Below are 12,876 nucleotides of genomic sequence, written 5' to 3'. Positions count from 1 at the left end.
CAGTTCTCCCATTGATGTGAATGGGACACCCGACGCTCCAGAGCCTCCCGAGTTGACCCGTTGGTGTGGCCTTGCACCTAGCCTCATACTCCTCTTAGGCCCTACAGAACAGTCCTGTAAGTCGCTGGCAAGTGTCAGAATGCAAATCATGTTTTTCCTCAATAGGATAACTTTGCCGGTCCAGAAAATGCACTAAGTGTTCGTTTCTGAAAACTTCATAACGTGAAAAGTACTTACCAATTTCAATAAACTTGGTATCTAAATTTATATAAAAGTACATGTTATTTTTATAAATTTGTGTTCGATTTCTTTGAGTGTCTCGCTTTAGTGTGTGTGTGTGTGTGTGTGTTTGTCTGTGTGTCTCTCTGTCTGTCTGTCTCTGGCTGTCTGTCTGTCTTCGCACTACCCTCTGATATGTCTAACTGCTTGTCCACTAACTACAAAATAGAGCCTTTGGGATGTCATTGTGCCTCTGTAATTCCTCTAGGATTTGCTTAAACTCTTTATACAGTGTACCTCTTTTTGGTCCACTACATATAAATCCAGCTTCCTACACCCTGTTCATAGTAAAGCACGCTAATGTCTTTGATTGCAGTTGTACCATGGAATACTGTAAAATAAAAAGGAGTTTGACCCATACATTTTATCTATTTGTGATATTAGAAAAGGTCTTCATGTGAATCTTGTAATCATAGTGATAAGGTTACCTACCTTAATTTTTCTGTAACTGCTTTAAAAGTCTATAAAAATCGTAGTGCTTAGGATCCTCCCAGACATACTGATTTTTTACAACAAAGTATCAGAAGATATAGTTTTTTCCTTGGGAATATCGTATTGAGAAAGGAGGAACTCTCCTTTTTCATACATTATGACCTACCTTCAGTTTTAATATGAATGAAAATCTTTTTTTCAATAAGAAGAAAAACGTTTCTAGTTGAATTTATGTTGTGATATGTCTTCATAGATCTGGTGGTCATCTATTGATATGCAGAAGTGTGCGAATGTTTTTTCTCATTTGTTGCAGTTTGCAGAGCAATAAAAAAATAGAAGCCTTCATTGGAGTTTGGTGGACGGGATACTCTGTCAAACATTATGGGGAATATCCCATGTGCTAAACTCTCATTTACCCCTCTTTTATTTAGAGAAAGCTGAATGGCCATGTTTACGAAGGTGGAGCTCACGCTTGCTCCACTGAGGGATGTCAGACAAGCAGCCTGTCTAGTATTAGCCTGTTGTTCAAAGTTCCTCAGATCGTTCGCTCTAATAGCGCAGCTGTTGAGCCTACTTTTTTCATATTTGTGACCTCCAGTGAAAGCCTCACTGTCTCAAACAGGAAACCAAAGAAGTGATCCCCACTTCCTAGGAGAAAACTACCAGCATGTTAGAGACATTTTATTTTTGTTTTACAATAACAAGCTCCTGCTTTGGGAGTTTGTTTTTGAAGTCCAAAAACTTTGCTGAGTGGGTGGATTTAACATGGCAGCCATGCAGCAAAGTTTCAGTGATCCCAATGGATCTGCTGGAATGGTGGCACTGCTGAAGGAATAGAGTCCTGCTGCCTGGCAGGGATCTTGAAGTATGGTGGTTGATTTTAATACTCTACTGCTCTGACAGACTGGCTGTTGTACTCTTAATTCAGGTCTACAGTTGTCTTTTATGAGGATGCTCTCCCTTAGACCAGTGTTAAAAGTGGTATGATCTGATGAAAAATTAAACAAGTCAGTGTATCAATTGGATGTCAGTTCGAACAATCAAGTGTTTTTCTTTACTTTTCTTTCTTTCTGCATGGCTTTGGGGCTCATCGTGTGCATCATTTGTAGGTTTAGGAGTATTTCATAAGGGTCAAAGTTCTTATTTCCTTGATCAGAGTCTTGAGCCAATTAAGCGGATTATACTTTCCTAAAATGGCTTCTTTGTCTTCTCTTATACCTTGAAGTCGTTAAAAAGCAGTCCTTATTAAATTTTATCCATGTCTAAAGGTAATCTCTTGTCTCCTGTTAGGTGTGTAGCATAATTAAAATTCAAATGTTCATGACTTGTCCAGTTCTCTTGATCTTCGTACAGACTTATCATGCTGCATCTTTTTGAAAATATTTCACTAGTAAGGAAACAATTTTATAAGCTGAAGTAAGTATTCAAACATAGCAGTCACCCATTTGCTCTTACTAATATCCTTCAAATCCAACAAAAAGATCAACCCAGACCTCGTCTCTAAGCTATGTTTGGCTACTTACTGTCTCTGCTATTGTAAAACTTCTAGGCTTCCTAATCCACAGCACCCTCTCACTAGGACCACACATTTACACGATAGCTTAGGCTGCAAATCTGCACTTGCATCATTTACAAAATAATGAAGCATCTTCTCTTCACTGACCAGTTGAAAGCTGCAGCTCATGTACTTGTGATTTCCAGAATTTGTGACTAACACCTTCCTGACTGGCCTCCCAGCCTGTGCCCTGTCACCCCTAAAAATAGCTCTACACTCCACCATACAATTGATCACAGGGAAAGGAAAATGTGATCACATCTCCCCTGGCTCCACCTAGTGGCTTGGATAAAATTCAAAATGTGCTACCTCAAGTACAAAGCTCTTCCAACAGGAAGACCGAGCTACTTAGACCTAACATATTCAGGTGGCGCAAGAACACCCCCTCCCACCACTAAGGATTCTCACTTTCAAATCACTGAAATTGAGGACAGAACAAGAACAAAGACAAACTTTTCCTAAATCTATGCATGTAAACGACTTTTACCTGTTACACCAAAAGCCCACTCCACTATAAAAATTGGAGCTTCTATGGCTTTTTAAGGAAACATTCCTATTGCTGATATTTGCAAAGCAGCAACATGGTCTACTCCACACACCTTCACAAAACATAATTGTATGGATGTATTTGCATGCCAACGAGCGTACTTATGACTCTTTTTCAGACAACTGTAACCCCCACAAGTTAACTACTACCTACGGAGAGGGACTGTTTTACAGTCTATGCAAAGCATTTGTATCTACAGCACACATGCCTTGAACAGATTATGTTAATTTACCTTGAAGCATCTGTTCTTGGCATTTAGTGCCGTAGATTCACATGTGCCATCCCTCCTCCCCAAATTCTTGTGTAGGTTGCAGATTATATACTTTATCTCATACCAACGCATGGCCATCTCAATGCTTGCATACACCGTATTCTTTACATTCTCACCTACCCATGGAAAACCAATCTGAAAATGGCGATGACCATGCGCAGTATTCCCAAGAGGAGGAGTCACACAGCCTCGTGACTCAAAGAAAACTTCTTAGAACAAAAACAAGTTGTAATCATCCGAGCCCAACACTAGATGGTGAACTTTATGCAAAGCATGTGAATCTACTGCACTACATACCAAAAACAGATGCTTACAGGGTAAGTAGCAATCTTTTCTTACACAGTTCTGTTAGCATGGTAAAAAAGAAAATAGAAAATTAATGTTAGGTTTACGGATGTGGCATTTTTGCTTTATTGGAGAGTTATATTCTCTCCGTTTTAATACTGTTCTGTGATCTTGCATGTCTGTGGGTCTATCCTGCCATCCACATGTGGGCAGTATTATTGTTTATATATGTAAGGAATATACCCTTGATAGAGATTGTTGTTAGAGATAAGTTACCTTTTCGTTGATGCTTTTTGTAGTACCAAAATATTTTAAGTTATGGTACTTTTTCATTAGACCAAAAATATAATATACATAGTTTGGAGGGTCTTTTAGTCAAAAAGCCTAATTGTTCAGGCCAAATACAGAAGATGTAACTTATGAATTCACTGACCAGGTGTCAACATTTAAAGCCAGAAAAAAATCAAATTGACTTTCAACGAAGATGGTAACAATGAACTTCTCTTTCAACCATAAAAATATTGGGGAAAGGGAAGGTCAACAACCACAAAATCTACTTAAAAGGCCAGTTACTCCAGAGCTTTGCCTGCCTACAGTACTATATAATCACAGAGTTGGATTATTAGTATTTTCCAGATAAGGGCATGGTGCAGGGGATGATGATTTTAAGAGTGTGGCGAGCACTACAAAGTTGGTTCTTCATGGGAAGAAAGCATAGATTATTCTCCAGTTAAGCAATTCTGTAACCCTAGACATTTAAGCCTGGTCATGTTTTAAGATTAAAAATAGAGATTAATCTGATGCCTATTGTAACATGAGAAAGCAAAATACGTTTTATGGTTTGAAAGGTTAGTATTCGTCTGCCAGAAAGGGAGTGAATTTTGGAGAAGATGCATAATATGGTTCATGTTCCCAAACACTTACCTTTTTATTCTTTTTTTTAAGGGTTTATGCCATTATCTAGTGGAGTGCCAGATGTAACCAAGTTGCATAATCTTAACATGCCTCCACCAAATTTCATCCCAAGTTCTGGCTTGCAAGATTTTGTACATCCTGGTAAGCTATTTCTTAATAAAGATGTAGTACAGATAATGTGATAATCACTTGTTGCATGGCTCATTGGACTATAAATCCACAACAGACTTCTGTTTAACCTCATGGTCTCTGGTTTGACTCCCAGTGGGCATACATAGCCTTTTATTCTCCTAACTTCACTAAAATTAAATGAGTACAATTAAGTTGACTGTCAATAAACATCTGTTTATTCAGTGCCCAGATACCCACTGGCGAGTGTTCACTTTACAAAGGCTCCTTGTCGTGCACTTACATCTTCGTACTTCATCCATTGATAATCAATTCAGCGGCGTAGAGCCATTGATAATGGGCCAGACATGAAAATATCAAGAGAGTCTAAAAGGAAGATGTGGCTTAATATGTATTTTTGTTGTTCACCATCTCAAATCGAATCGCTTGTTATTAAGCATGGGTTCAATTCTTGTAATCTTAACATCTGTAAGGAAATGGTTAAAAGAAAAACTAGCTCAATGCATACTGTTAAATATTTATATGACCACAACTTCGTATCAAGGAATAAGATTGAAAGGGACCCAGTGTGAACCATGATTTTAGCTACATCTGCAGTCCATTAAGCGGCTAGTAGTATTCCTCAATGCTTTTAATTATTGGCTTACCCCCATCACAGTCCATGCTCTTCCAGTTCTAATATAATCATGTAAAAGGTGGGATGTTTTCCCTCCAGTGTCAAGTGCAAGACAGCTGAATCAACAAGCTGCCAGGATCCAGACAAGAATGTTATGTACTGTGACAGTTAAAAATCTCTTCTGGGCTCCATATCTTTCCGATTCTCCCTCTTCCCCCTTATTTTGGAGTGCTGTCTCCACAGAATCACAATAGAGTAGCAGCTAATGCTGCATTGTTGGATAGCTCTATATTTGTGATTCTAGGATGACCACCGGCACATAGACCAGGGTGTGAGAAAAGATAGACCTGAGCTCTACCATACTACAAATACACCGCAGTTGGACTTGCTCTCGGATCCTTTTTGACTGGATGACAGACAGTGTGACTTCATGGAAAAAAAGGGAGGAAGAAAATCAAATCAATTATCCTCTACAATGAAGCACAGACCCTGTGGCATTGTAGCTTGTGAAATAGACTCTTCGCAAAAAGTCTATTGCCTGCCGGATCTGACTGACGACCATGCAGGCTTCTTCAGAGCAGAGACTGTGTCCTGTCAAAAATGGGAGCACGAAAACATAGGGCTAAACGTTATCTTTTACTGGGCCTTTCTTTAATTGAAGGTGAACTCCAAATGTTTTTTCCCTCTCATCTGAGAGTTGCAACTGGGGACTCCAAGGATGTGGGATATTTTCTTAGTGTTCAAAAGCAGCTTCTCATAGTGCCAGTGTTAATACATTATTGGTAGATTGACCACCTGAGGATGTCGGCAGCGGCACAGCTCACCCTCAAAGTGCATCCCTGCCACCTCGCAGAGGACTACCGCAATCGATTTGCCACCATTCTGCATCACTGCATTTGACATCCCTGGTGCCTAACTTGGCGTGTGTGGTGGGTCATTCAGAACTGCAGGTGCTGCTACTGTTGCAGACTGTCACTTTGACAAAAGAGATGGCACTGCAAATAAGTCAACACCCACAACAGGAAACAGCCTTTAGATGGCATACTTTACATTGCATTCCATTACAACTCTGTTCTTTCGACTACCGCGTTGTTACAACACAAACCATTACATTGCAAGTCGTTACAACGACTTGCTGTAGGGGACAAAGGTGTTGGATTTACAATCCAACACCTTCCCTGCTGTTGCACAAACTGGAGGAGGAATAGTAAATTATGCTATTCCTAAGTCCAGTGTGCCCCCTGCAGCAAGTCGTTGAGACGGCTTGTGATGTAATGGTTCGCATTGTAACAACGCGGTCATTGTAACAAACGCGTTGTAATGGCTTGCGATGTAAAGTATGCGTACTACACGTATATATTCACCACAACACCATGTTCAAAGGACTAGGCACTAAAACACATCCATGTCGGAATACGGGCTGTAAAGGTTGGAACGCGGGTACCGCAAGGCTTCAACCAAGCTGTGTGCTAGCGTCACTGTAGGAAAGTGCCCCTTTTTGTTAAGGTCACCCCCACTTTTTGCCTGATGTTTGATATGATTTTGACTGGAAGTGCACGGGGTTTCTTCTAACCAGGTCCCCGGTGCCAGATCTCTTTACCAAAACTGTACAGTTGTTTGTCCAATTGCAATACCTTTACCACTCTTTAAGTCCCTAGTAACTGGTACCCCTGGTACCTACGGCATGAGGCACTAAAGAAGGGTGGCTCAGGGCTGCAGCATGAATTGTGCCACCCTAAGAGACCCCTCACCAAACACATGCAAGACTGCCATTGCAGGCTGCGTGATTTGGAGCAGGCCAAAGTGAAAACATGACATGACACAAATCTCTGTGTGCCATGTGCCCTAACAATGCATGTAGCATTTGTAAGCCCCTCCCCCTCCCCCCCCCCCCTCCCCCCCACACACACACAGCAGGCCTTACAGCCCTAAGGCAGCGTGCTTTATATTACATGTGGGCGCATACCTGCATGAGCAGATATGCCCCTGTGCTGGTCAGTTCAATTACTGCCAGTGCAACAGGGAAGCTATTTTAAAACATGTGCTAGACATTGGTGAAAACGAGTTCCCCAGCTACATGATGACTTCACTGAAAATAGGGATGTTTGGTATCAAACATCTTATTAATAAACCCACACTGATTACAGCAGTGGATTTATTAATACATGCACCCAGAGGACACCTTAGTGGTGCCCCCTAAAAACCTACCAGCCCCTGGTGCGTTGCCTGCAGGGTTTCTGCCAGCCTGCCACCGGAGACAAGTGTTTGACCCCCAAGGGTGAGAGCCAGTGCTCTCAGGAGGTTAGAAACAAAGCCTGCTCGGGAAGATGAATCAATATGTCACATTCATGAAGTCTTTTCAGGCTGAAAAGATTTCATGAATATGTGACCTATAGATTCATCTGCAACAATTTTGGAATAAAAATTGGAATATTTTATCGGAACTGGGCATGCTGACTGAAGAAATACAATAATTGTTTATATGGACATTACTATACAACGTTTCTTTCTATATTTGTAAGTTCGAGGCATGTGGGCTGCTGAATTCATATCTGTGCATAGATCGCCGCCTAGTGTTGGGTCCGGATGTTTGCACGTTGTTGTCCTGGAAGAGTCTTCGAAGTATCCTTGGATAGGTGACTCCTCCCCTGGACTACAGTGCGCATGGGCATCCTCTCCGTCCTCAGATTGTTTTTTTCCGCCATTGGGTTCGGATGTGCTATCTTAGCTCAAGTTAGGAAAATATTTGGTCGAGGCCAAAAGGCCTTTAGTTCGCGTCGGTACTGTTTATCGATCGGGTTTCGATAGAATTTTGTTAGTTTACTAACTTTCAGCACCGACTTCTTTCGCATTTACCAGTCCATCGACTACTTCGACGATGGAATCCAGGACGCCATTCAAAAGGTGTCCGGTATGCAATGCGAAGTACCCACACATCGACGTCCATCCGGTGTGCAACAAATGCCTTTCGCCGGACCACGACGAATCGACATGCATGGCCTGTGCCCGGTTCCGTTCCAAGAAGACTCTAAGGAACCGAAGAGCGGCGAGACTCGAGGCGCGGCACGCGGCACCGGCCCCAACAGACATCTTCGACGAAGCGACGTCGAAGAATTAGAAGTCATACCCTCCAGTCCCGTTTCCGAACACAACCCCGGATCGGACGAGGGCGACGAGTCACTCTTCCACAGAGGTGAAGACGACACCGAGGTAGGAGACGACGAGGAGGCCTTAGGGGCCGAAGAGAGTAGCTCCAATGATGAACAAGGCCTACCTGTTCAAACCGAAGAAACACCAGCGCCACAGCCTTTGGCTCCGGTCGAGGGATCGCCTTCGGGCCTTACCCGAGACCCATCCCGTAGTTCTTCGGCCCCGCCCTCGGGCCCGGCCTCGGACGTTCAGCGGCAGCCATTGCTGCATAAGCCAGCTGGTTTCCCTACCCCGAAACCGAAAGCTGCTCCGGTTCATCCGAAACCGAAACTGAAAGTGGCGCTGGTCGGATCGAGGCCTTCCACGCCTTCGACGCCAGCGCAACGCGTCGGCACCGACTGCACCAAGAGGGACTTCGGTGCCGAACTGGAGTCGGGCGACATCGGAGTCGACAAACGGAAAAAGGCCATCGGCACCGAGAAACCTACTCGGCTACCGACGCCAACGACACCGAGGGCAATACCGCCTGCTTCGCCTCGCGTCGCTCCCTCGACGACGCCGAAGCCTCACGTATCGCGGACGTCGACGGTGATCTCCACACCTCGACTCGAGGACCCGCCGGCACCGAAAAAATCCACGCCCGGCTCTACGAACCTGCCCGGTGCCAAAGCCTCAAAGACGCCCCAAGTGCGGCCTGCTGCGACGCAAAGCAACAAAACCACGGCGGCCCTCAAAGACCCGTCGGGTTCCGGCCCGATCGGAGCTCCAGCAACCTCTACGGGGCCAGCCAACATTACCTTCGGCTTGCCCCCGTCAACAATCCCGAAGATGTTCCAACTCAGGACACGGGTTACCCAGACTCCGGTTCCACCGGACGAGACGTCTCCGTCACGTGTCATCGACGCCGACACTGGCAGGATGATTCTCCACGACCGAAGAATAACTTCGGAACCGCCATTGGACCCTTTCAGGGTCCCACTAAAAAGGAAGCTGCCTGTGGAATCAGAACCTCTCCTTTACGAACCGTTCCATTCCTCCTACCAGGATCCACACCGGTTCTCCCCCACACGCTCCGACACGGATGCATTGGAGGACTACATGGATGACCAAGCACCCTACCATCTAGACACAGACCCTGATGACCAGCAGGACCCTGATCAAACTTGGAGCGACCCTGCAGACCCCAGTGCACCTCTCGATACACAGGACCCACAACTCTATGGGGCAAAAACATCTCCCACGGAGGATACTGCGGCGTTCAACGCTCTTATTGAACGTGCTGCAAATAACCATGGGGTACAGCTTCACTCAGATACCATCGAGGATGACTTTCTAATGGACACTTTTGCATCCTCAGAAAGACATGTAAAAACTCTGCCAATGCTGAAGGGGGTCCTCAAACCAGCTAAGGACATTTTCAAGGAACCCACCAGGGCACGAGTGATAAACCCCAGGATTGATAAAAAATACAGATCAGCACCTGGGGATCCTACTTACATCAAAGGACAATTACCACTCGACTCCATCGTCGTAGCGAATGCTCGCAAGAGGGCACACTCGCAAACGACAGGTGACGCTCCTCCCCCGGACAAAGAGTCCAAGGTGCTAGAGACCTCCGGCAAGCGAGTTGCCGCCCAGGCTGCCAACATATGGCGCATAGCCAACACTCAAGCGCTCCTCGCTCGCTACGATAGAGCGCACTATGACACATTGGAGCAACTACTCCAACATCTCCCTGACCAGTTCAAAGAAGGTGCAGAAATTCTTATCAGAGAGGGACAGCTACTCACAAATGCTTCCATCAAATGTGCCCTAGATGCTGCAGACACGGCTGCCAGGGCCATAAACACAAGCGTCATGCTGCGACGACATGCCTGGCTACGAATCTCAGGATTCAAGCCTGAGGTACAGAACAACATACTGAACCAGCCCGTCAACCCCGACTATTTATTCGGCCCAGAGGTTGACACCACCCTCGAAAAGATAAAAAAGGACACGGACACTGCAAAGTCCATGGGCGCCCTCCAAACTCAGTCCTTTCGGAGCGGCTCCTTTCGTCGCCCCGGAAACAAGGGGGCAGGTAGAGGACAGGGGTCACAACAAACGTATAACAAAGGCAATACACAGACCACCTACGATAAAAACACCCGAGGTGGATATCGTGGCTCCAGTACAAAGAGCAGAGGATGTGGCTACGGCAACACCAGGTCCTCCCCCAAGAACAAGCAGTGACGCCCTCTCCCTTCCTCCCGACCACATAACACCTGTCGGGGGAAGACTACAAAGGTTCCTGTCCACGTGGAACTCCATCACCACGGACAGGTGGGTCAAAGATATTGTAAAATACGGTTACTGTCTGGAGTTAACCGCCACTCCACCCACAATACCACCAAGAAACCGTCCTATGTCCTCAGAGCACTTAACGCTCTTACAGCAAGAGGTGCAAAGTATGCTTCTAAAAGGCGCTATAGAGGTCGTACCCATCCACGAGCAGGGTACGGGGGTTTACTCCCTCTACTTTTTAATTCCAAAGAAGGACGGGTCGCTCAGGCCTATATTAGACCTGAGACCCCTGAACCAGTACATTCTTTCAGAGCACTTTCACATGCTCACCCTACAGCAAGTCCTTCCGCTTCTCAAGCAGGGAGACTTCCTAGCCTCACTGGACCTCAAGGATGCGTACTTTCACATACCCATCCACCCCTCACACAAAAAATACCTCAGGTTCACTGTTCAGGGGCAGCACTATCAGTTCAAAGTCCTTCCCTTCGGCGTGACAACAGCGCCCAGGGTTTTCACGAAGTGCCTAGCTACTGTGGCAGCACATTTACGGAGGCAGCATATACACGTCTACCCCTACCTAGACGACTGGCTCGTTCAAGCGAAGTCAGCCCAGCAATGTGCAAGCCACATGTCCCGCACCATTCACCTTCTTCACAGTCTGGGATTCTCACTAAATTACCCAAAGTCCCATCTCCAGCCCGCACACGTACAACAGTACCTAGGTGCGACTATAGACACTCTGGCGGCCACAGCTCAGCCAAATTTAGTGAGGATCAACAGCATACAACTGCTGATCTCCAAGTTCAAACCCAATCACTCGCTTCCAGCGCGAGTGTTTATGCAGTTGATAGGCATGATGGCCTCCTGCATCTTCATAGTCCCGCACGCGAGGTTACATATGCGCCCACTTCAGGAGTGCCTAGCACGTCAGTGGAATCCGGCTCAAGGACAGTTGAAAGACCTAGTGTTGGTGAGCGGTCGGGCATACAACTCTCTGCATTGGTGGAATCCACAAAACCTTTACAAGGGCCGACCGTTCCAAGAGCCTGTTCCACAAATAGTACTGACAGCGGACGCGTCTCTCCAGGGATGGGGAGCTCATGTACTCCACTACACAGTGCAGGGACTATGGACGACACAACAGAAGAAGATGCACATCAACCTTCTGGAACTGATGGCAATCTTCCTGGCCATGAAGGCATTCAAAGTACATCTGTGCAACAAAGTCGTATTGATCCGGACGGACAACATGACTGCCATGTACTACATACAGAAGCAGGGAGGAACACACTCTCCACGGTTGTCTCATCTGGCTCAGAGCATGTGGAAGTGGGCCATTCAAAGGAACATGTTCCTCATGGCGGAACACCTCCCTGGCAAGGACAACCAGATGGCGGATCTGCTCAGCAGACACAGCCACCAGATGCACGAGTGGGAGTTACACCCATCAGTGCTCCAACCGTACTTCCAGCAGTGGGGTCATCCAGAGATAGACCTATTCGCGACAAGCGAAAACGCAAAATGCCAAAGCTTCGCCGCCAGATTCCCACATCCGCAGTCGCAGGGCAATGCGATATGGATGAACTGGTCCGGCAGATTTGCGTACGCTTTTCCCCCAGCGCCGTTGATACCGCTGGTGGCTCGCAAACTACGACAACACTCCCTGACACTCGTCCTAGTTGCTCCCACGTGGGCACGCCAGCCGTGGTACACCACCTTCCTCGAACTTTCCGTGGTGCCGCATCAAAGGCTGCGGATCAAACCCGCGCATTTGACGCAGAACCATGGAGAGGTTCAGCACCCAGATCCGCAACAGCTGAACCTGGCGATCTGGCTCCTGAAGTCCTAGAGTTTGGCTATCTCAACCTGCCACCTGACTGTATGGACATCATCAAGGAGGCCAGGAGGCCCACTACCAGGGCTTGCTATGCAGCCAAATGGAAAAGGTTCGTCATTTATTGCGGTAATAATGACATCAACCCGCTGGACGCATCCATCCACAACATCATCTGTTACCTCTTACACCTATACCGATGCAATCTGGCGTACACCTCTATACGTGTCCATTTGACCGCAATATCAGCCTATCTGCAAACCCGGCAGCACCTCTCTCTGTTCAGAGTGCCTGCCATCAAAGCATTCTTGGAAGGGCTCAAACGAGTCATTCCACCTAGTCACCCACCGGCTCCAATGTGGAACCTCAACTTGGTCCTCACACGCCTGATGGGTCCACCCTTTGAACCTCTACACTCATGCGAGATTCAATTCCTTACCTGGAAAGTGGCCTTCCTAGTAGCGATCACTTCCCTAAGAAGAGTTACTGAACTCCAGGCACTAACCGTTCAAGAGCCATTTATTCAGGTTCACGCCAACAGGGTCGTACTACGTACCAACCCCAAATTCATGCCCAAGGT

General features: G+C 46.2%; 1 protein-coding gene across 1 annotated transcript in view; it reads left to right on the top strand.

Moving 5' to 3' along the window:
• Window positions 1-12,876, top strand: part of GORASP2 (golgi reassembly stacking protein 2) — a 182,634-nt gene that overhangs the window by 147,954 nt on the left and 21,804 nt on the right. Inside the window, exon 10 of the mRNA XM_085645324.1 lies at window positions 4,315-4,425. Within this exon, the coding sequence (XP_085501450.1) occupies window positions 4,315-4,425 (111 nt within the window). The remainder of the gene's footprint in view (window positions 1-4,314; window positions 4,426-12,876) is intronic.

This window comes from Triturus cristatus, chromosome 3_1 (assembly GCF_964204655.1).
Source record: "Triturus cristatus chromosome 3_1, aTriCri1.1, whole genome shotgun sequence".
Lineage (NCBI taxonomy): Eukaryota > Metazoa > Chordata > Amphibia > Caudata > Salamandridae > Triturus > Triturus cristatus.
This window is presented reverse-complemented; position numbering and strand designations above follow the sequence as displayed.